General features: G+C 40.3%; 1 protein-coding gene across 1 annotated transcript in view; it reads right to left on the bottom strand.

Moving 5' to 3' along the window:
- myo1d (myosin 1D) overlaps positions 1–25100 on the bottom strand; it is a 117652-nt gene that overhangs the window by 63877 nt on the left and 28675 nt on the right. Inside the window, exons 3-11 of the mRNA XM_039788246.1 lie at positions 24684–24777; positions 20877–21042; positions 19515–19568; positions 18964–19059; positions 18104–18220; positions 17015–17218; positions 15395–15540; positions 14437–14551; positions 13787–13957 (exon numbers count right to left, since the gene is read on the bottom strand). Coding sequence (XP_039644180.1) covers positions 13787–13957; positions 14437–14551; positions 15395–15540; positions 17015–17218; positions 18104–18220; positions 18964–19059; positions 19515–19568; positions 20877–21042; positions 24684–24777 — 1163 coding nt within the window. The remainder of the gene's footprint in view (positions 1–13786; positions 13958–14436; positions 14552–15394; positions 15541–17014; positions 17219–18103; positions 18221–18963; positions 19060–19514; positions 19569–20876; positions 21043–24683; positions 24778–25100) is intronic.

The raw sequence follows: 25100 nt of genomic DNA, 5'->3' as shown, positions 1-25100 counted from the left end.
CAAATGACAAACACAGAGATGTTGACTCAGAGTCAAAATGGGCAGTTGTGTGAAGGAACAGAAGGGATGCAAGGAAGCAAACACAGCGAACAAATAAAACTTTTACAGTCACATTTCCTTCCACCTAGATGCTATTTCTGTCAGCCGAGCCAACACGGTGTGTTCCATTACTTTGGGTCTTTGTGAAAATATTGAATGACTCATCAGAGTGCTCTCGCACACATACTATCAGACAATGACACCGACAGTGAAAGAAGGAACAATCCCGTATGAGATGAAATATTGCAAACACAATAAAAGCCTCACAGAAACGGACAGATTTACTTTAGAGTGCTGAATGATTCATTCAGCCTTGATTCAGATCCAAAGCCTGAATCAAAACCACGCAGGGCCTCACAGTAAATCCAAGTGATATTCCTCATTTAAATCACAAAACTATTTACCACCTGGCACTTCAGAAAACTACTGAGGCATTGAAGTGCTTCCAGTAATATTCTCTGTTTTTTACTGCCAGCAGTAATGTGTTATTAAAAAAGAATATTTAATGTTCACAGTTAGCAACACTTTCTATAATGTAGAGCTTTAGAGCTCCAAACACTGTTTCAATACGGTCTTAATCCTCAGGATCTTAATAGCAAACCTGTATGGGGATTTGACTGTCTCAAGATTAATACATCTATTTTGGAAATAAAACACACACACACACACACACACACACACACACACACACACACACACACACACACACACACACACACACACACACACACACACACACACACACACACACACACACACACACACACACACACACACACACACACACACACACACACACACACACACACACACACACACACAGACTTGCAGGAAACAAATACAAGAATGCACACAAACAAACAGAGAAGAGAGACAAACAGATGCGCTATCAGACAGACAGCCTGCTGGAAGTCGCACTGCCCCTCATCCATCACAATCAGTCACACCCCAACGCCACACACACACACACACACACACACACACACACACACACACACAACTTGGCAGCTTTATTGTTAGCACCACTGTGTTTGGGCTTCAGCCTAGTGTTAACACTAAAGAGGTGATGGAGATCGCCGTATGTATGTATGTATGTATGTATGTATGTATGTATGTATGTATGTATGTGCGCACGCGCGTGCATGTGTGTGTGTGTGTGTGTGTGTGTGTGTAGGGAGGGCAAATGAATAGAAACAGAACAAGGTCAGAATGAATGAGGATGGGAGGGATATAAGGATGAGCAAACAGGCGAGAGAGAGACCCACTTATATTAAGAGTTTTTATTTTAAGACTTTTTTTTATTAAACAGCAAATATATTGGTTCAGTATTAATATTGGTATTATTATCAAACAAGTTTAGACGGGTAGAACGGAAACTTAATGGTGGCCAGTCGACCCCCCCGACACCAGCAGCTGAACTAAACTAAATCAGTGCAGGAAGGCCCTCCCTTTAAAATAACCCTGGAGCAACACACGTAACCCACAGTAGTTGTGGAGATGCTAGTAAAGCTAATTCAGGCAGTAAAACACTGAGCAGCTTCAGGCGGACTACTACATGAATGTAAAGCAGGGACGGTGCCGAATAAGAGAAAATTCAGCAAGCAATCCCAGGACCTGCAAAACCTATAAAATAATATAAAATACCAGTAGCATGATTATTTCTCAGATAAATTTGTTTGGCCTATGGAAATGTCAGCACACAGCGAAGAATGCTGCAGTTTACAATTTCCTAAAAGCCCTAAAGGCGATCGTGGTCATCAAGTCGCAGCAGTCCAAAACCCAAAGACGGTTACAATTAAATGAGATAGAGAAAAGCAGATAATCCTCACATCTGAGAAGCTGGGACCAGCATTTTTCTTAAATGAATAATCAATTATCAAAATAGTTGCCGATTACTCTTCTGTCGCTCGACTTATCCATTAATCAACTCATGGTTTCAGCTCTACCACATACAAACAAAGGAATCTTTTCAAAAAGTTGCAACAGCGAAATAATAATTCAGTCCTAAACAGCCATCAAATCACCCTCTTCTCTCAACTGAAAATGGATTGTCTGTAGAGTAGAAATGACTGATAGCCTGATGGCCAAATCAAGAGATTAATTAAGGAGAGACAAAGAGGTTTCAGGCACAGTGAGACACAGAAACAAGACTGAGGTAAGACAGAAAGAGGAGCAAGGCACCGCATGAAGAAAAATAATTGGCTTGAGCAGGAGATGCAGTGAAGCAAAAAGGGGCGAAGGGATGTTAGGCTTTTATTAAATATAATAAAGAGAAAGGCAGAACAGAGCAGAGAGAGGGGAGACAGTAACATGAGTTGCAGAGAAAAACAGGAAATATGTGAACAGAGGAAGCTGTGAGGTGAGAAGGCGAGAGACAAAATAATGAGAAAAACTGTGGACCGACTGTCTCAGGTACACACTGTAGCACAGCGCCCGGTGTTAGAGTGACAGGAAGGCACTCTAACACCGGAAAACATGTTCACCTTTGGCTCTCATTACCCCGGCGTGTCTTAAGGTTTTTGTTTGCAGAAAAAAAAAGACACAGATTACCACAACCACTCTTCACTTTAACTATAGAAATTGAAGCACAGAGCAGGTTTTGTTTCTGCCTCATATTCATTTGTTGTGCAAAACATGTAGCAGTGGGGCGCCCAGATAGCTCAGTTGGTAGAGAGGGCGCCCATATATAGAGGTTTACTCCTCGACGTAGCAGGCCCGGGTTCGACTCTGACCTGCAGACCTTTGCTGCATGTCATTCCCCCCTCTCTCTCCCCTTTCATGTCTTCAGCTGTCCTGTTAAATAAAGGCCTAAAAATGCCACACACCAAAAAAATCTGAAGTTTAACATAAGCCCTGAGCAGTGATGTACTGAATCCACTTATGGAATTAGAATTTACCTTACAACATTACCTTTTTAACATTTGTAAATAACCACAACTCAAGGATGTCTAACCACCTTTTGTTTGCTGAGAAGCAGAAACACGTTTAGTGGCAGCCTATTTAATGTAGCCCATTACATTACAAGTTACTTACTCCAAATACTGGAAGTCCAGATTCACCACTATGAAGTCGATTAGATTAAAATGTTGATGTGATCTGAATCTAAGTTTAACTGGGTGTAGTCTCGCTTTGCCAGACCCTCCTGCAAAGCGCGCTTCTGGCTACTCCCCATAGCATTCGGGGATGGGAGGAAAATGTGCTCTGGTTTAATGGCATTTCTTTAAACCAATCAGAATCGTCATGGGTGGCGCTAAGCTCCACAGAGCCGCTGCAAAATAGTCGTGACAGAGAAAACTCAGATTGGACAGATAGTAGCTAGCTGTCTCAATTTACCCTGCAGAGATCTGAGGAGCAGTCAACAATAGTCCTCATAAGTCCACCAAATTTAAAATTCCAACGGAAAACACATTTCCTGCGGCACCGGAGCAATCCCGGAAGTGGAACGTCAAGGATATAGACTAAACTGGGTGTAACTAACTTTCAGTCGTACAGCGGTGTTACAGAGTGATTCGTCTTTTCACTCATAAACCATCTTTGATTCTTCTTCTCTTCTTCTTCTCTGAATACAGACACCAGCTGCAGAGAGCACATTAACCAGAGAGCAGCCAAACTTTTCATTTTAGCCATTACGAAATTGTCTGTTTGTGGTTAGCGAAAGAAATGTATGAGAGATATGCCGTACTACTGTATTTATACCGTGGTATAGCTATCTTGTTAATATCTTGTCAATTAGGCCAGTCCGGCTTAATCAATAAGCAGTTTAATGGCAGTATTTCATTGAAAATATCTAATTGCAATTATTTTTGACTGATATTGCGATATAAATCACGATATTGATAATGATAATTTTTGTATCATTATCATCATTATCACTTCCATTAACAAATATTAAAATTTAAAAAATTCAATGATTATAGTGTGATTTTTGCAAAGATCTGTACCAAACAAAGGTTTTTTTATTTTGTCTGTAGGATGCGATTTGTAGGCTGTGACATCTCTGCAGCACTATAATACTTAATTCAAAATGGTTTGACACATATTTTGCCTTTAACAAATATTGCACCCCCCTGCGATTTGGATAAAGCACTAGTCCACATCGCGATTTTGATTATGCGATTAATTGTGAAGCCCTAATTGAAAGGATTGTTGAAACAATGTGATACAATATCCTAATTTGTCAGGTCATTCATTTATTGGATAAGGGAAAACTCAATCTGGTTATGTTGTCTAATTAATCAGAAAATTAACTTTATTTAAAATTACAGATTGCATTCATATTGCCCACTAGTAATGATTAGATACTTCTACTACTGGGTGTAAATTAAGTTATTGTAATTTGGGTGAACTGGCCCCGAATCTCGATCCTTTCAACAATGTGACAAGTGTAAATTATTTTACCCTAAAATACAAAGTGAATGTTTCACTATGTGGTCATTTTATGATTAAATCTCCATCATTATTCCCTGAACTAGGCCTGGCAAAGTCAACTGTTTTCTCTACCAGTCAGTTTGTAATCTCAGACGTGCGAGGACAGCTTTACAACACACCCCAAACACTTTCTGACACTTCAGCCAGCCCTCTGTACACACAAAAGGAAACGTGTTGGTTGGTAGACTTCTCTCTGGTAGAACAAATCAACTTTTTGTTGTGCGCACACTGTACGTAGATTGTTTTGACACTACCACCTCTATCTGACTCTGCCCAACTCCTATCCACTTCTCTCCTGCAATCCCTTTTCCAACAATCCTGTTTGCCACCTGTGCCCTCCCGCTCTAGCCCCAGGACCAAAACAGCCATCTCATCTACAGTACGAGGGCACAAGCCAGACCTCCCGATGAGCAGCGTCTGACTGTCTCCAAACCGGTCAGGAACTCACAGCGGGTACCATGGGAGCTGATCCAGGCGGCAGATGAGGAGATGGGTTTTGCATTTCATGCCCAATGCACCGAGCTGCAGCTGTCAGGGTATTAAAACACTGAGTATCGAGCTGAATCCTCACTCCAGACCAGGGCTGCACGATATGAGGAAAATATGCGATAATATTGTTGAATATCGCGATAACGATATTACTTGCGATAAATAAACAGATATTAGAGTGTACTCGGTTCTGCTGCATTTCTGTATTCTGCTAAAAAATGAATTTAAAACAAATCAAAAGAAATCATTTCCAACATTTTATTGAAAAAAAAGTGAACATTGAGTTGAATATAAAAGGCAACATGACAAAAGAATGGCATTACTATTTCCAGATATTATCTCCTGACATTATCTTTCAACTAACACCAAAAATCAGTGTCTATTGCGATATGTCGCAGCCTTCCGCAATGTGCTTGTTGTGCCAGCTGATATCGCGATGACGATTAAAAAAAACAACAATATATTGTACACAAAACAGGGGGTCTGGGGGTCCTCCGCCAAAACATTTTTCTTTTTATATCTGAATCCCATTTCCTGCATTTCTACATAAGTTTAGGAACTATCGTGATACAAAATCCAGGAAATAAATAATTTGATCATAATGATAAATTCTTAGAGAAAAAATTGTTCTAAACTACGTATACGATTTTATTTTTTTGTTAATTGTTTAAAATAGGGGCTGATCACCAAGACGTATAAATAAAATAATATCAAATGAATTTGAAAGCATGTATGTGTGTGTGTGTGTGTGGGGGGGGACACAAACTGGATTTTTTAAAAGTGGAAATTACGCCCCAGAGTACAACTCCCTGAACTGCTGGCTGCTTCATGTATCCACAGCTCTGTGCTCTAATAGCGATCAATTATACTCCCCCATGTGTCCTTGCTCCTATTGCTGACCTTGCGCCTCCCTTGAGCTAATGAGCAGAATATCTCGGTGATTAGCATCACCAACACATGGCCCCTAAAAGCTTTACCACTTAGCGCAGACCCCCCTACATGCATTCATACATGTGGCAGCACATGCACACACACTAACATCATATCCCATTACAGTAGTGTGCTGCATCTGTACCCGCCACATGCTGCTGAGACACTAGTGAAAAGTAGATTTGGAGGCAGACGAGAAAATTCAACAAAAAACTGAATGAGGAAGTGAAGACAACAGAGGGCTACTGAAGGACGGATCGTTCAAGAAAACAAACTGAAGAGAAAGTAGGGAGAGGCAGGAAATGAAGCAGCCAGCCAGGATGGGCGCGCCAATTGAAACTACTGTGTCAGCAAATAATTAAAAGTTAAAAATGGACATCTGGGAAGATCAAAGAACAAACATGAGACAAGGAGAGTGTTGGGATAAGGGAGTGAAGGAGGTGAGTAGCGCCTAAAACACACCAAGCAGCGGCAAAGTGCAGCTTGCCCGCAATAATACATTTCTGCAGCTGAGAAGCGTGTTCAAAACTGCAAAGTCCAACTGCAGTCTTCACTATCTGTGCACCTACACACATAGTGAGAGCAGAAGAAATGTGTTTTTAATAGTTTTTCGAACAATGGAGCTCTATGGCTCCATCCATTGTTTGAGAGGACAAATCTACAATCGGGCAACAAAGACAAAGAGAAGAAAAATAACCAGCCAGTTTAGTCGTGGTGCTATGACCTAAAAATAGAATGAAATGCTGCGCGACTCAAGTGCAGTTTGCTGGCAGGCCAACAAGAGTAAAACATTTATGAGACAAGTTCAATTTCAGCATGATGAAAGTGAAGATTCTAACAACCTAATGGAAAACAACTGGAAACAGCTGGAGCTTACTGCACCAACGCACAAGCAAAAGAAAAAAAAATAATAATCCGCAGCACATCAGATTCAAGCGTTTCTCTTTAGGTAAGACATCTCTGTAAAAACAAGCCTGTAGCTCCAATGCATCAAAAGCATCTGATGAATTCATAACAAGGCTGAGATGCCTGGAAGCCAGTAAAAAGAATTTATCATCATGAGCCTGCTAAACAACATGACACATTGAGATGTGGAAGCTCAGACTAGAAGCCACAAGAGAGTGCATCAGTTAGCGGTCTAAACATGCTTCCTGTCCTCTTCTGCTTCTTTAACAAAGACCTTAAAACACATCTTAAGGTCTTTTTAAGGACTGTGGCAACATGTGCCTCTATGTGTGTGTATGGATGCTTTGACAGCCACATGTCATGGGTGAGTGATGTTCTGCGCACATGCAGTATCTAGTGAATGAATGAATGGTTACAGGGTTAACAGGCAGGACAGGAGCAGGTGTACCGAGTAAAGACAGAGCATCATTCAGTGCTGGAAGGAGGGCGGGAACATAAGTGCAGACACACAGCACAGATTGTGTAACAGAAACCTCTCCTAGAATAGATCTCTGACTCACTCTCTTCCTATGCATCTCTCCTCAATTCTTGGCAGTAAGGCTCTCATCAAATTGCATGATATTCAATATATATGTTGTGTTTGTTTTGTGGTGGCAGAGGCAGTTAGAGGCCGGTGTCGGCAGCAGGACTCAAGATCCATTATTGACATCAGAAACAGCAGCTATACAAAAAGTCTGATTCATAGTACTCATTTATGAAGCTTTCAACTAGCCCGTCTTTCCTCAGTGGACGGAGTTGCTCGGCAACTGAGTTGGACTTTGTGTTGAGATCTTTTTTTTTTTTTTTTTTTTTTTTAGTACTACAGTACTTCATAAAGTAACAAGCTTGTGCTAAATCATTTTTATAAGAGTAAGTTTAAGACGGTTTTCTGACATTTACTCCCAAAAATCCTACTTCCATACAAAATCATGTATATACAGCTCTTTTCTTTCTTTCTTATTAAGCCCCTGTGTGCAAAATATTTATGTGATTATGACAACTAAACTAATAAAACTATTCTCAGGGCATACTTTGTTAAAAATGAGACATTTATGCGAACTATGAGTGGGGCGCGCAAAGCTCTCCAGTCTTGTTTTAGATACAACCATACAGTACAGCATCTTTCAGTCTAATGTCACTAACCTAACGATGCAACAGCGATAATCTTCACAAAATGCATGTGTAAATCCAAGACTTTAGTATGAATAATTAGACACTGTTGCATTTGCTGGGCACTCGTGGCTTAAGAACTGAAAAAACCCTGCACTAAAAAGAAAGCTAAAAAAACGTTTTGTGGCCAACTGGGTGAAAATGTAAATACATCGGACAATTTATCATCTTAAAGTTGTTATGGCGACTGTGTTAGCAAATTTGCTCATTTACACACAGAGCAACATTAGCTTTCATTTGAGGTCGTGTGTCTGGCCACGTGATAAATGTAGGTCTAACATTAATTCACATTATAGCTGTTTGTCTCTCCACCAATTCCTGCAAAAAAATATCTGTCTTTTTATCTGCTAAATGCTTCGCTGTGTTCACCAGCTAGTCTGCCTGCTGTTTGCTGCTGGGTAGATGTTACACAGTGGATGTATTGGAGCTTTTTCACTGACAAACAGCTGCCTGCTGCTGCTGGAAATGAAGTTGATGAGAGTGAAGTTTGTGGACCGGAAAACCAAACACAATGAGCTACAAGAGTCTAAAACGAAGGAACGAGGGGAGCTGTGGTTCTATCACTACAAGCAACCCCTCACATTACCCACCTAGTCATTTGATCCATTGCTCATATGAAAATATTGATAAGTTTAGCCTTAAAATATGCTGGAAAATACCACTAATACAAGTGCTAATACAATTTACTACATGTTTAGCCCTCCTTTTTATACTCCCCTACCGAATGCCTCAAACATTTTCCGTCCCTTGATTTACATTTCGCTCTTCCTCTCATATTTAATTCACAGTCTCGCCCTGTGAACTTCTTTTCCTCTCTCCCCTTCTCTCGCACTTCATCTTTTTTTTCCTAACCTTCACACACAGATGTGAGCTACTGTACGAGGCTGGAGAGCCACCGTGGGTGTTTAAAGTCTGCAGAGCTCATGTACACTTTGTACCCCCAAAGCCTCAACATTTCCAGGACTTTTCCTGGAGCTAACTTGCATCATGAGTGTGGGTTAGGATGTCTATTTTGGGGTCACACTAATATACAGAGACAGTATTACTATAAGAATATCATAGGGTGCTGGGTGAAAAAGACTGCAAATAATACTATGACCACTAAGTGGTGCTGAGAGAAAAATGACTAATTAGACATGACAGTCATCCTGCTAATTATTAATGCATTTGTCAACAACTAACTCCTGTGGGCACCAATTGGTGTAGGCTGGTGTGTGAACAGATAATGAATAAATTAAATCGTGAATAACAGTTTAATAATATAAATCATATCTTCATAGGAGAAGTTAGAATTATTGACAGATATTGTGCATTAATAAATACTTTAAAGGTCCAATATGTAATATATTTACTATTATAAATCCAAAAATGACCCCAATGTTTGTGTTATGGCCTGTGTGTTGTTATCAACGGCCCAGTTTGTCAGCCAGGCCGGGTTGCCAGATATACCTGTAAACACGTAAACCCAGCGCGCTACAGCTGTAACGTTAGTACAGCCATGAAAGCAGCAAACAAACAGGATCAACGGAGATGGATTCTACCCGACCTAAAAAAAAAAAAAATTACATGTTTCTAACCAATGCATGACCAGAGACGTAACAACCCCCTGGTAAACATTGGAGATGTATTTGAAAGATGGAGACAGCTTACAGCCCAAAAGGACGCCGAGTTGGCTAATTTCCTCCTGAACAGGTAAGCATTAGCTTCAGGCTAATTTATCACAGCCACTAGGGACGGGCATTTTATGTCATTTCAACATTCTGCTAACGTTACCGGAGGACCAGGCAAGCGGGCCACGGCTGTTTACAACGTGTAGCCGGTTCAGCGGGCGTAGCCGACAACGGTGAGTTATTTTAAGCCAAGAGAGGGGGACTGTAAATTGGGAGGGCCATGAGTTTGCAGTGTGTTTAGCGATCATTGCCGTAATTCTAAGACAAAGTGTGTTCAGTCGGCTGGAGAAGACGGCAAGGTAGTGTTATATTTAGCGGTTCCTACTAGGGTTGGGCATCGAGAACCGATTCCTACTTGGAATCGTTTCAAAAATTACGATACCATCGTAAAAACGGCGCGGTTGTTGTGTTTTTAGCGGTGTCTACCGTAATGCTAAGCCGAAAAAGTGTGTCTGTCAGTTGGGTACAGAGCACTGGCTTTTATGACTGTCAATATAGCCAGCACCTAACGTTAGCTACTCCGCTGGGCTGTGTAGTAATGTCTGGCTGTTGTGGATGCTCCGGTCTCAGCCTGGCAACCAACGTGAACTTTGAGTCTGGGGAGGAGAGGGCAGGGGAGACGACTCTCTCCAGTATTTTGAATTTGTACTGCAGTAACTATTTTAAACACTAGCTGTGAGTATTCTATATATATATATATATATATATTTTTTTTTAAAGTAGAAGCCTTATCTCTAAGGCACTCTAGCCAAATTAACTTTCATGACTGCTAATTTAAATGGCAATACACACCATCTATTCCCTAAATAAATACCCTGATCCACTAAGGCCCCCAACAATTTACACTACTTCCTGACAAAAAGTCCATTATGTTAATGTTACCATTCAACAGGACTCTAGAAAGTACAGAAAAAAAGGATCTGTGGCTAATATTGATTTATACCAATATTGGTTCCAGGAAGTAACAGCTGGATCACTGCAAGTTCCAACCCTTGGTTTCCCAGGTCCTGTAGAGGAGCAGGTCAGAGAGCAGCAGAGGGGCGACAGCAGGGAGCATATCGACTCCAGGATGATAGCAGTAAAGGGGAGCTTCACGGATCAATACACCCTGCAGCACCAGTACAAGCTTTACCTCATCTTGACTCAACCTTGCTTAATTCACAGTTTGCCTGTCATGGTGTGCTTTATTCACCTTGAACTTTAATTCTTTTTTTTTGCATCGCATGGGAACATGTAGTTTCCAGGAAGCCTCTGAATTGACTTTCTTAGCATCACTTTGTAGCCTGTTGCTTTAGGTATTTTGATCTACAGTACACTGGCCAGAAATGTATTTTGACATTCATTTTCACTGCATCACCATCTCTCTTCTTCCCAGCTCTCTGCTTAGTTCTCCTCATGTACATTTGTAAATACATTCCCTTTCACCTCCTCCCTCCCTGCCTCCTTCTCCATCTAACACCCATTATAAACACAGCAAAGCACCAGCTCCATATACTCCCATTGGCTGGCAGTGACATCACTTGTGCAAAGTGTTGAGTCAGACACCTTCTCGCTCTCTCTGACAGTTGATGCCCCCTTGTGCCCGTACAAGAAACCGCAGTTATTTAAAATAAACATTCCTGAGTTTTAATATCTACTTTTCAGCTGTCCCAAACAAATTTTAACATGTTCGACATCTGCGTAACAAATGAAATACGCTGACCCCAGATCAGTGATGACGAGTGACTTTGACCTTATCTAGAGTCATCGGATCCCAAACAGAAACCGTGAAAGTAGTAGCAAAGTAAATTGGCTTATGTTTTGTCTGGACGTCCAGACCATTAGAGTGAATTAGACAGCAAGCCTGCCTGATTATTAACACTAACAGGATCATGTTCAGGCGCTAATGGTTACTTACTGCCCTCTGGTGTTCTCAGGTTACTACAGCCACATCCTGCAACACCACAATCTGATCTACTGCTTGAGGTTTACAGTACAGGCCAAAAGTTTGGACACACCTTCTCATTCAATAAGTTTCCTTTATTTTCTATAAACTTTTCTATTTTATTTACATTGTAGATTCTCACTGAAGGTATCAAAACTATGAAGGAACATATATGGAATTATGTACTTAACAATAAAGTGTGAAATAACTGAAAACATGTCTTATATTTTAGATTCCTCAAAGTAGCCACCCTTTGCTTTTTTGATAACTCTGCAAACCCTTGGTGTTCTCTCAATGAGCTTCATGAGGTAGTCACCTGAAATGGTTTTCACTTCACAGGTGTGCCTTGTCAGGGTTAATTAGTGGAATTCTTTTCCCTTATTAATGGGGTTGGGATCATCAGTTGTGTTGTGCAGAAGTCAGGTCGATACACAGCCGACAGCCCTATTGGACAACTGTTAGAATTCATATTATGGCAAGAACCAATCGAGAAACGAGTGGCCATCATTACTTTAACGAATGAAGGTCAGTCAGTCCGGAAAATTGCGAAAACTTTGAATGTGTCCCCAAGTGCAGTCGCAAAAACCATCAAGCTCTACATCGAAACTGGCTCACATGAGGACCGCCCCAGGAAAGGAAGACCAAGAGTCATCTCTGCTGCTGAGGATAAGTTCATCCGAGTCACCAGCCTCGGAAATCGCAAGTTAACAGCAGCTCAGATTAGAGACCAGATGAATGTCACACAGAGTTCTAGCAGCAGACACATCTCTAGAAGAACTGTTAAGAGGAGACTGCGTGAATCAGGCCTTCATGGTCAAGTAGCTGCTAGGAAACCACTGCTAAGGAGAGGCAACAAGCAGAAGAGATTTGTTTGGGCCAATAAACACAAGGAATGGACATTAGACTAGTGGAAATCTGTGCTTTGGTCTGATGAGTCCAAATTTGAGATTTTTGGTTCCAACCGCCGTGTCTTTGTGCGACGTAGAAAAGGTGAACGGATGGATTCTACACGCCTGGTTCCCACCCTGAAGCATGGAGGAGGAGGTGTGATGGTGTGGGGGTGCTTTGCTTGTGACACTGTTGTGGATTTATTCAAAATTGAAGGCATACTGAACCAGAATGGCTACCACAGCATCCTGCAGCGACATGCCATCCCATCCGGTTTGCGTTTAGTTTGACCATCATGTATTTTTCAACAGGACAATGACCCCAAACACACCTCCAGGCTGTGTAAGGGCTATTTGACCAAGAAGGAGACTGATGGAGTGCTGTGCCAGATGACCTGGCCTCCACAGTCACCAGACCTGAACCCAATCAAGATGGTTTGGGGTAAGCTGGACCGCAGAGTGAAGGCAAAAGGGCCAACAAGTGCTAAGCATCTCTGGGAACTCCTTCAAGACTGTTGGAAAACCATTTCAGGTGACTACCTCTTGAAGCTCATCAAGAGAATGCCAAGAGTGTGCAAAGCAGTAATCAGAGCAAAGGGTGGCTACTTTGAAGAAACTAGAATATAAGACGTTTTCAGGTATTTCACACTTTTATGTTAAGTACATAATTCCACATGTGTTCATTCATAGTTTTGATGCCTTCAGCGAGAATCTACAATGTAAATAGTCATGAAAATAAAAGGAAACTTTTGGCCTGTACTGTATATTCATGTTTTATTGTTCATTTTATTGTTTTGCTTGTTTCATTACATTACATTTGCAAATGATGTCAGGAATGAATAAAATCTACACTTCAACTCTAAAACACAAATCAAATATGTCACGATATGTTCAGCATTGAGACTTTTTTTTAAATATAGATTAGGCTTTTATTATAGATTAATTGTTGGTACTTGATAAATGACTGAAATTATTAACTGATTATCAAAATAGTTGCCGATTAATTTGATGTCAACGGACAAATCGCCAAATTGTTGCAGCTCTAATTGAGACACTGACATTTGTGATTTGTCTGTCTTCAGCAGTATAAAATAATATTGTAAATGTCCTGTAACTAACACAAGTGTGGTCAGTGACTGTGGTAGGAAACATGAGGGGAGAGTGTGAAGTGTGATACAGATCACAGACCAGACTGGCAGCATTTGAATCTTTGACTTCAGCAAAAGAAGCTGTGCAGCTAAAGTCCTGTACTCTCTATTAGTTCGTTTTAAAATAACAAGAAGTCTGTATTTAGTCTTTCCTACCTTGCGGCTGGTGTAGTGGGCGTGTTTGGCCAGCTTGCCGTTGAGTCCTTGAAGGAAAACCTCATCCGTGACTTTGCCCACATTCATACAGGCTTCATCCAGCACAGAGAAGATGCCCTTATGCTGCTGCTCCACCAAATCCACAATGATCTGGTTATTGAAGTAATCAATCTAACAACAGAGGACACAGAGGATAAAAGACCTAAATATACAGCAGGCAATGCACTTTTATTTTAAGACTAATTTCTTAAACCTCCTGTTGTCCTCGGGTCAAATTTTTATCCATTTTCAAAGTTCCTATATTTGAAATTTGAGTTTCTTTCAACCAAATTGTCAAAAAAGAAAAGAAAAAAAGAACGTGGATGGTTCCCTGCAATGCTCTTTACAAGTAAAATAAATTATCAGTTCACTGCTTTCATTGAATTTGGATGCTTTATTCAATTTTATAGCATTTGGAAAATAATTGGTAAAAGAACATTGAAAAAAGCTTAATAAACGTCAGAAAGGTTTTTTTAAAAAACATCAGGAAAAGTTTTTTTAAAAACGTCAAAAAAGGTTACAAAAACAATGTAAAAAGATGACCAAAACATTGAAAACAAAGTTTTTATTATAAATTTTGAAAACCAAAAGTTAGGGTTAGTCCTCCTTACATGTTTCCAGGGGATGCCTTCTCGCTGATACTCTTCCTGTTCCTGCTTCAGCACCAGCTGGATAAAAAGCTGCTGCAGCTTTTCATTACAGTAGTTGATGCAGAACTGTTCAAAGCTATGGAAACAGAGGAGATTGAATGTTAGAGATGCAACTAGATACTGTACATAACATATTCTATACAGAGAGATTAGGGCTGAACAATTCATCGTTTTCAAATCAAAATTTGAAAGAATGCGATTAACTAATCGTGGATACCAGATAGCAATATTTAGTTGAATGTTTGGTGTAACATTTGGTTTATCATTTTTTATTCCTCTTGTTATTATTTTCTTTACGTTTTTTTCCCCATAAGATAAATGCTGGAATAATGTTACATATCACAGATTGTTAACAGAAATGTCCTATTTTCAGTGGATTTTTCATTTATTTTGTATTACTTTATTTAACATGATCATAGAAGGTGCAATATACAGATACTGCTGGTGAACTGAGGCGTATCAGAAATTTCAGTTTACAGAAAAGTACTGGTATATTTTATTGGAATTGTTTTTTATTATCATAACTTTAGCTTTTGTGATAAATGTTCCATCAATGTTCCATGCTTATTAAAAGAAAAACACGTATTGCTGGCAAATGTTCTAACCCTTACAAAATAATATCTCATGTTCTAATGCTCCATGGCATGTTTTATCTGATACACAGTGAATATTGAACTTTAGCTAAACTTTTTTTTTTTTTTTTTTTTTTTAATATAATCGCAAATCGAATTGTAATCGCAATATCTGACAGAAAAATCGCAATTCGATTTTTTCCCCCAAATCGTTCAGCCCTAAGAGAGATGTAATCATTGCTGTGTGTTGCAACCAATACAATCAAATGTAAAATGTTTTCCATAAAGATGCAGATGTGTTTTTTTATATATATTGGTGCAATATTCTCCAATAGTCTCATCCAAACCTGTTGTTCTGGAAAATCTCAAAACCATAGATGTCCAGCACACCGATGACTGTGTTCTTTCCGTGGACTCTGGCATCGTAGTTTTTCACCTCAATGATGTCATTGATTCGTCCCACAATCCAGCAGAACAGGCGCTCGTACATGGCCTAAGGACAACAACATTTTTAAAGTGTATAGCAGACTAATTGGCTGCCAGCTGGTGAGCAAGTAGGGCTGCACAATTGATCGCAATTTTATCGAAATCGCAATATGGACTAGTGCAATATCCAAATCGCAGAGGGGCGCAATATTTGTTAAAGGTGTGTCAAACCATTCTGAATAAAGTATTGTGGTGCTGCAGAGACGTCCCGGCCTACAAATCCTATCCTACAGACTACAGAAAACATATTTGTTTGGTACAGATCCTCGCAAAAAAATCAGACCATAATCATTAAATTTTTTAAGATTTAATATTGGTCAATGAAAATGACAATAATGATACTAACATTATCATTCCCTTCAATATTGTGAATCATATTGCAGTCAAAATAATCGCAATTAGAGATTTTCCTCATATCGTGCAGCCCTATGAGCAAGTGCCTTGCTTAAGGGCACAGAGCAGTCTGGCACAGAGAGATTGAAATGACACAATATCAGACTTCTGCTTACAGCCCACAGAGCTGGTTTAGAAACTGCCTACATACATCGCTGCCTCCACGGTCTCCAGCCTCTGCCTGGAGTCATAACATTGTGACTCATGCTTGTGTGAATCGCAATGAAATTATCGCCAAGCAATAAGCTAAATGTCACAACCCTTCGGGCATCAGCTGGTCAGTGTTGTTTCTTTCTTTTTTTTTTGTGCAGCCCACTACAGAGAAAGTGCTTTGCCTGACAGATGACCAACAACATGTCAGTTTATATCTTACTATCAAACAATAGTCTCGCATTGCCAGACCTTCCTCCACACAGCGCTGCGGAAGAGGGTCTGGTTAGTCCACACAACATTCTGGAATGGGAGAAAAAACGTGCGGTAAAAGTTATGTTCCACCCTCCTTCCAGTAACTTCACTTGAAGGTATCTACATAAGAGTGACATGACACTGTCATGAACACAAGACACTGTCATGACACACCAGTGGTCCCCTTGTGCCCGTGCCCCTCACAGCGCCCATCTCGGGCGTTGCGTTTTAACCCAAACCTAACCCTAACTTGTCATGACAAAAACCAAATGACACTGTCTGACAGTGTCATGTCACTCTTATGTAGATACCTTCAAGTAAAGTGTAACCAAAGGTGCTCTGGTTTATTGGCATTTCTTTAAACCAATCACAATTGTCATGGGCGGCGCTAAGCTCTGCACGGAGCCACAGTGCTGCTGTAAAATAGCCTCTGGAAGGAACTTGTTTTGGTGGACCATGTGTACGTTCAAAAGTTGTTTTAGTCGTGCAACAGAAAACTCAGATTGGACAGATAGTCTAGCTAGCTGTCTGGATTTACCCTGCAGAGATCTGTTGTGCCAACACAAAGAAAGCGGACGGAAACGGACATCGGCTAACAAGAGCTGCATCCGGCGGAATTTCTGGTGGCACCGGAGCAATCCCGGAAGTTGAACGTGGTGGATTAACACTAATCAAACAATAACCTTGGCTAGAGCGTCCCGTCCGTAGCTGGCCTCTTGTGCCGTATGCTGCTTCTCGATGACGTCTCGACCCGTGGCCACGGTGCGGTAGAGCAGGGCCTTCTCCACGTTTTCTTCTTTGGTGGACAGCAGCTCCCTGATCACAGACACCAGCTTTGTGTTCTCTATCAAGGTCACATCACCATCCACCCCGAATGTCAGGTTGCCCTAGAAGAGAAACCAGAGAGGATTATTCCTAAATGCTTAACACTTTGTTTAAAGGAATAGTTAGTAGAAAATGCAATTATTTGCTTTCTTGCCAAGAGTTTAAGTGAAAAGATTGATATCACTTTCATGTCCATGCACTAATCATGAGGCTGGTCTGGCTCTGGCTACTTCCAGCAGGTAACTCCCCATAAAACCACAATTTGTCGCTTTTACATTTTTGTTTGTGTACGGATTAAACAGACAAGATATAACAAGGTAATAAGGTAGAATTTTATTTTTTTTACTTTGGACGTAGCCAAGCTAGCAGTTTCCTCTGTTTTCAGTCTTTATGCTAAGCTAAGCTAATCACATTCTAATTATTAACATTCGAGTACAGACACAAGGGTGGTATCGATCTTCTGATCTAACTTTTGGCAAGAAAGAGAATAAACACAAAAGGGATTGGAAAAGGATTACATTACCAATTACAGTCTTCAATTGATACAATTCCAAATAATTAATTTAAGTAATTTGCTAATGTAACCTATAGAGTCTTTTATACAGTGAAAAGCAGGTCAACTGCAAAATGTGATTTTTTTTTCTCTCGACAAGGCAAACATTCAATTTAACAAGTAACAAATGACACAATAATTATAGACGTGTTAAAAAAAAAAAAAAAAAAAGGTTAAACATTTTTTGCAAGATTAATTGTAAGCGGCTTTTGCATCGGACACAGTATCCAGTGGTAAAAAGAAACAAGAAATGAACAGTTTACACTCAGTATCTTGGCGTGGATAGCGGTCCACTTGGCCAATATGGCACTCATTTGTCTAAAATTGACACACTGTGTCTGGGACACAGCTGGCGTAAAGAATTAGCAGGGATTTGGATATTATCGGGTATTACCAGATGTAGGATGGTGGCCAGGATCTTGTAAACAGTCTGAATCTCATCCCCTGTGAAACCGATCACTTTCATGGCATCAGCTACAGCTTTGAAATCAGCGCCATCGTTGATGGAAGACTAGAGAGAAAAAGGAAAAATGTTGGAGAAGGATGACAAAAAAAAATGAAAGTAAACTACGTCAAAATTGAATGGATTAATCATGACAATATTTAGCTAGCTTGCAAAGATTGTCATTTTTTTCAACATTTTGTCTTTAAAAATTAAAGACAAAACAATTTGTTGATTTTTTTCTGCTGTAGCAATTATAAAAGTGGATAAACTTTGTGTTTTCTCCCGGAGTCACAGTCTTTTCTTTTCTCTTCCAATTAATCTAGCCAGGATATCAAATTCCCACAGTTGATTATATTACAAACTGGATTTTAACTGTGATGTTTTGTTATAAACATAGGAGCTGCTGAGGCACACAGTGTACAAACCGCCACCTCAGCTGTTTGGTTGTACTGTGTTCCATGACATCAGGCTTTTCGTTGTTGTCAAGGTTTTGTTCCTACTCATTAAGCTCATGCAAAGACGACGGCACACAGCTGAGGTCTAAATAAAAAACACTCCTCTGTGCAGAGACATAGAGATGATGGTTACTGAAATACTTTCTCTACATGCAATACATTGCACTCGTACTCCAAGGATTGGTGTGGTTTGTTTCAAAAATGTATAAACTGTGGTGAGGAAACAAATCTGTAAGTCGTATGCTTGACTGTATTCTCTGTATGCTCTGCAAACGCTCTCTCAGACTTCTGTTTTCGGGATTTCCAGACACTCAGTTCTATTTGTTTGTCTGTGAGTTGAATTGTAAGAACCACCTTAATTTGGCCTCCAACTTTGATGTAGTTGTAAGCCGTCGGATCCTTCTGCATGTGAAGAGAGCGTAACAGGGAATCTGGAGCTCCTCTGAGCAGCTGGTGAAGGACCAAAAACATACACACTTTACTTACAGCACGTCATACAGTACCCTTTGTTGTGTTTTTGAATCATTAACTGGCTTTTATACAGTGCAAACTACTACCAACTGTATTTTACTGACGTTACCTCATACATGATGTGCACATTGCTCTCACACTAACCATCCAATACAAACTGTGGCATCATGTTCAACTCACTAAACTCCTACATGTAGGAACAAAAGGCCTCTTGATGACATCCTGACTGAATTCATATTTACAGCCTTTCACATGCTTGACAAACACAATAAATGATTGCATGCACACCTGTGTGTTTGCATGTGAAGAGAGCATAGTATGTGTGTGCATGCATACACAGACACAGGTGCGCACGCACACACACACACACACACACACACACACACACACACACACACACACACACACACACACACACACACACACACACCTACCTGGTAGTATGAATGAAAGCTCCTCTCTCCTTCCTGTTGGAAAATGACCCTGGACTGTTGGGGAGAGAAAGGAATGTGTGACATAACAGCGGTCTTAAAGCAACAACAAAAAGTGAGGGAGGTTTTGTTGCTGCAGCATTCTGCTGTCTGTATGCAAAAGCCCGATTACTACCTTGGCCAGTGGTTCCCACTGTTTTTTAGCTTGTGACCCTTTAAAGTGAAGCTATGTCTACTCACAGCCCCTCACAGGTTGAGTTGTGAGAAGCTCAATCAAAGATTCAGTTGGTTTCATTTTAATAGTTTTCGCAGGAGTGAAATGGGGAAAACTCTCCAGTATTTCACAAGATTGGAGAAAATTTAAAAAAAATGAACATAACCTGTGTAGCAGAATTAGGTTTTAAATGTTCGGCAGTATATTGTTTATCATCACGCAACCCCTCAGATGTACAGTGTACTGCAACCAAATGGGGCGTCTCGAGCTCCAGGTTAGGAACCACTCATCTATGCAGCGGAGGGGCAAAGAGGAAGAACAGTACTGTCTGGGAATTATCAGCACATTTTGAGCAAATGCTTAGCTAAAACTATATATTTGTAGTATAATACACAATACTAAACCTTTTTTTCTTTGTTAGTGTTTAGTTAGGCCGGTTACACACTGGAAGCGTCGCGCGAGCGTGTCAGCTGCGTGGCGTGTCCGTTTATATTTCGGCTCCCATGTTAACAGGTTAGAGCTTACACACTGCCGGCGTGAGACGCTAAAGTGTTCTGTAACACTACGATAACAACGTAGTGTGTGTTGTGAGTGACGGTCCAACATCAGATAGGCTATATAGGCTCTACAGCTACACAAAGTTGTTCAGACAGCCCACTTACCCATTTATCAGAGTTTGAATCTGTCGGCACTATGTCCCGAGATCAGCCCTCCCTGTACCTAGCAGCAGGAGCAGCGCCGCGTCAGACACGCTTCTGGTGTGTAGGACACAGAAAAATCCACGCAGCTGAGACGCAACAGAAACGCCACGCTCGCGAGACGCGTGCAGTGTGCAACCGGCCTTACATGTTGTCTGACATGCTGGCCGGAAGTTCTGTCAATCTCCCTTGTGTGGGAGGGGCTTAGGAGACGGTTTGGGATGCAGCAGAAAGGGGGGAGGGACTGAGAAGTTGTTGATGTTCAAATTTGTTGGCAAAGTCCTGGATCTTCACAATCTTACCTACAGCAGCTTTAAGATACAAACTATAATATAAAAGTTAAACAAATAAAAACAGTATCAGCACTTACAATACGGTCTTTATTGTAGAAAAACATTGATTTTACTATCACCATGTAATAGGTATGACTACCCTTTGCTAGTTGGCCTTTACCTTTTCCAGCAGGTAGTTGCTGATGTGGCCTCCAATGGGATCTCCCTTGAAATCAAAGTTGATGTCCATGTACTTGCCGAAGCGGCTGGAGTTGTCGTTGCGGTTGGTCTTGGCGTTCCCGAAGGCCTCCAAGACACAGTTGGATTTGAGCAGCATGTTTTTCACCCTGTGGGAAGGCAGGACGATAATACAGGTAAAGAGGTTGACTAAGCGTTAATATCCACCCATCACACTTGATCGGCTTGTTTGGTGTCATGCCAACTGACCACCCACTGCCATCCTATCAGGATGAATTTGTTGCTTTTCTTATGCTATTAGCAAGGCGTGTGATCTGTTTGCAGTGGTAGAGTCCCCATCCTCCCTCCCACACCCACTGGATAAAGGATGCCCTTTATTTTATGAAATTAGAGAAAATAAAACACTTCCTTCGTGGCTCCACTATTACATTTTGTAAAATCTGGCGACCTATTTTAGAAAACATCAGGTCCCTGCGGCTAGATATTCTCCCCATGGGTGGTGCAACCCCCGACACTCTGTGTCAACATCATAAAGCCTCTAGTCTAACCCTGCGTACTTTGTTCCAGCAGTACTCAGTATGTTGAGTACGTAGCACTCAGTAAGTTTAACACTTAGTATGTTTAGTATGTGACTTTGTGACTGTCCATATTTACTTATTTGATTTGATTCATTTCAAAATCTGTTTTCTTTGACTATGTCTATATATCGTCTAGTACCATTTTCATCAGCTTTGTCACTGCTGTTATTTTTTTTATGTATATATTGTATATTATTGTTTTTTAATGTGCCATTTTTTAAAATGTATTTAAATTGTTTGAGTTTTTCCATATGTGTTTCCATTAATAAGCAGTGCCAACAGTTTCCCCTGACACCCATTAATAACAGAACAGGAAGAGGGGCAATCTTAGCTGATACAGAACTCCCATAGATAACCGACACTAATCTGCTGGGAGCAGTCAGGACTGGAGGTTTCCGAGCTGGAAGGATTGTGGTCTGCGTCATTGTACACAACGTCCACCCTGTTATATTCTCACTGCAGCGTCAATTCATCATGTAAGACTCACATATAGAGGTTTACTCCTCGACGTAGAGGCCGCGGGTTCGACTCCAACCTGCACGTCTTCATCTGTCCTATGGAAATAAAGGCCTAAAATGCCCGAAAAAATGATCTTAAAAAAAATAAAAACCTGACAGGCATTGGGGGTGGGGATTAATCGATTCACGTATGTATTATGATGTTTAAAATGAATTATTTTCCCTAGAATCAATATTTTTTTATTAACTTTTTTTTAACCACTGATTCAACTAAACATTTGAATCGCCGACAGTGACTACATCATATCCGTTTTCTGACTTAAAGCAGAAAATACACGTTATGTACTTCTTTACAAATAAAATAAATGTCAGACTGACTAACGTGTGATGTGCATTCCTCTTAGAAAAGAAATAGTTTTCAGAAATGTCTCATTATATTTTGTCTCTAGAAGTATATTATTCAACTTTCGTTTTTATTAAAAGACAAAAAAAAAATCTCAATAGCAAATCCTATCGAATATAATAATCGCAATGAATGAAAATCGCAATACAAATCGAATCAGCACCCATGTATCGTGAAAGAATCGAATCGGGACAAAAGCATATCGTCCCAGCCCTAATACTAGATGTGAAGTGTTATTTACTGTATTTGTGCATTGGGTGTCGCTGTGCTGTTATCTAGGGCTCAGGTATAAAGGTAGGAGAGTCACTGCTGTCGTCAAGTGTCTGACCCGGAAGCGCAAAGGGATTTTTGAGCACTGTGGCGCTAGAAGGTTGTTTGTCATACTATAGCTTGAGAGCTTGATGTACCGAAGGACAGTGTTGGGAAAGTTCACTTTCTACATGAACTAGTTCAAAGTTCAGTTCACAAATTTTAAAATCAACTAGTTCAGTTTGTAGTTAAAAATGTTTAACTACGTTCACAGTTCCAAAAATGAACTAGTTCATAGTTCTTTTTTCCCATATGTTGCCGCGAGCTATTATTTTTCAAAAATGATTGCCACAGCCCATATAGAACCACAGGCAGCAATTATTTTATCAGTTTTAACACTGAAACTATGCGTCAGATTTAATCTTCATATCCAATCATTTAAATGTGCCGTTTCAGGTTTGCTGTGGATGTGACTGAAGTGCGGAATTTCTTTTTGAAAGCCGGCGTGCAAAGTTAGCACAGAAATGTAAGATTTTTCCCATCCTCACAGACCTTTTTTTCCCGTTTAAATGATCATACGAAGCCTCCTTGCTGCTTCGTCGCCTCCATGCTGCTTTTTGTTTTGATGACGCATGCGGCGGTGATACACTGGTGGCTGGTGTTGCCAGATTGGGTGTTTTTTCCGCTACATATTAAGCCGGGTTTTTGCCTGGAAGGCTCTATAGAAATCTGGCACCCTATTGAACGAAGTTAAACTGAGAGAGCGTGCCGTTCACAGACACCAGAATGAACGGGTTCACAGTAACGTTCATCAGGCAGTAATAGGCTAATACGTTCAGTTCACGTTCTCCCAAAATATGAACAAGTTCAGGCACAACACTGCCGAAGGAAACTGGAAAAATGGACCCTTTCATATTTATGCCAGTGGAAGCGATAACAAGATCATTATTCTGCAGCTGAAGAACATCGTGCAGATTCTGTACTGAACACAATGCAGCAGCGGCAGCCAGGTCATTCCTGGGTCATTATGTCAGTAGCTTACGCTAACAGACTGAGCTCCTACAAAGTGTGACCTTTATTACACCAAGTTTCAAAACTTGAAGGCTAATGATATCATTCAAACAACATTATCATCTCACACATCTCTTGATCTTACATTACAGCTTTTTGGTGTGTAAAGTTATAATATTGTGGTACCAAAAGTTAGCTGGCAGCAGAAAGAAAAAGTACATTTAAAAGGGAATTTTACAGTGAAATCTGACACTTGTTTGAATTCTGTGAAATATAGAAATATACGATTATATAATACGCTGTATAAGAGACTGACTGTCCTTTGACCCAAATTAGATCAAGGTGACCACCATTTTGTGAGATTATATTCTATACTATCATGTCCTCTCTGGTGTTTAATGTTTATTTAGTTGTGTACAGTTGTACTCATACTTTCTATATGTTCAAATGTATCGGCAGCACATTGTATTTGGGTTGATCTTAAACCCTTTTACTTGCACACATCTTATCTTTATTCGCTGACCTACATTTTCTTTACAACGCTTATCTCTAGCTTTCTTTATAATATATATCTAGTCGATTTCAACACACCAAAATATAAGCCTTCTGTAATTTGGTGCAATAATATTCTCCTCTGCTATAGTGGGTGTGGGCTGTTATCAGTGATGTTGTCCAAAGCCTTGTTGAGCTGTAACTATATCTCACTATGATCTCAGAGACTTTGACTACTAGCGGTATTCATTCCTGGAATGACAATGGCTTACTTCGAACTACAGCTGGGATAAGACAATAAAGGTCACCTAGACAATAGAGAATCAAGAATGGGCACCTTTTTAACAACTTTTCTTGTAGGTAGAAAGAGTATCTTTGTTATAAACTCTATGGGCGTCGTTTTGACAGTTTTCACCTCACATTACAATATCTCATGTATCTGGTCTCACTGGGATAAGCAAAACACATCGCTATGCAAAGTATGACTGGGTTTTTTGATAACATTTCCAGAGAATAGTTGCTGTTTAGTCATCAAACCAAGCCTGTGCACAGCTTCTGCAGTGTGTTCAGGTTCAACAGTGTCGATAACAGCAGCTCACCTTTCAACTTCAGCCCTCTGATTGGGATTGGTGATAGCAGCTATGTATTGCATTATGTACTTGCTGGCTTCTGTCTTTCCTGCTCCACTTTCCCCTGCAGACAAAAAACAAAAAAACACAGAACAAAGAGTCTTTAAAAAATTACATTTTGGTGGCTATCATTTTGCACAAACAAACTATATTTCTGTCTTGGTATGGGGATTCATGACGTGATATCATGGTTTAGAGGGGGCTCAGTTCCCACTCTGACCACTGAGTGGTGCTTCATCCTCTCCATGGTGTCTCCACCCTGACACACAGCTTGTGACCACATTACAATGTTTGTTTTAGAATAAATAAGGTGGATTGTTTGTATTAACCCAACAGTGGTCAATATTTTTCAACGCATTTCCTCCAGAATATATTTCCGGAAAGAAA

Source organism: Perca fluviatilis, chromosome 21 (assembly GCF_010015445.1).
Source record: "Perca fluviatilis chromosome 21, GENO_Pfluv_1.0, whole genome shotgun sequence".
NCBI classification, from domain to species: domain Eukaryota; kingdom Metazoa; phylum Chordata; class Actinopteri; order Perciformes; family Percidae; genus Perca; species Perca fluviatilis.
The sequence above is the reverse complement of the archived record's forward strand: the minus strand, read 5'-3'. Positions and strand labels throughout refer to the sequence as shown.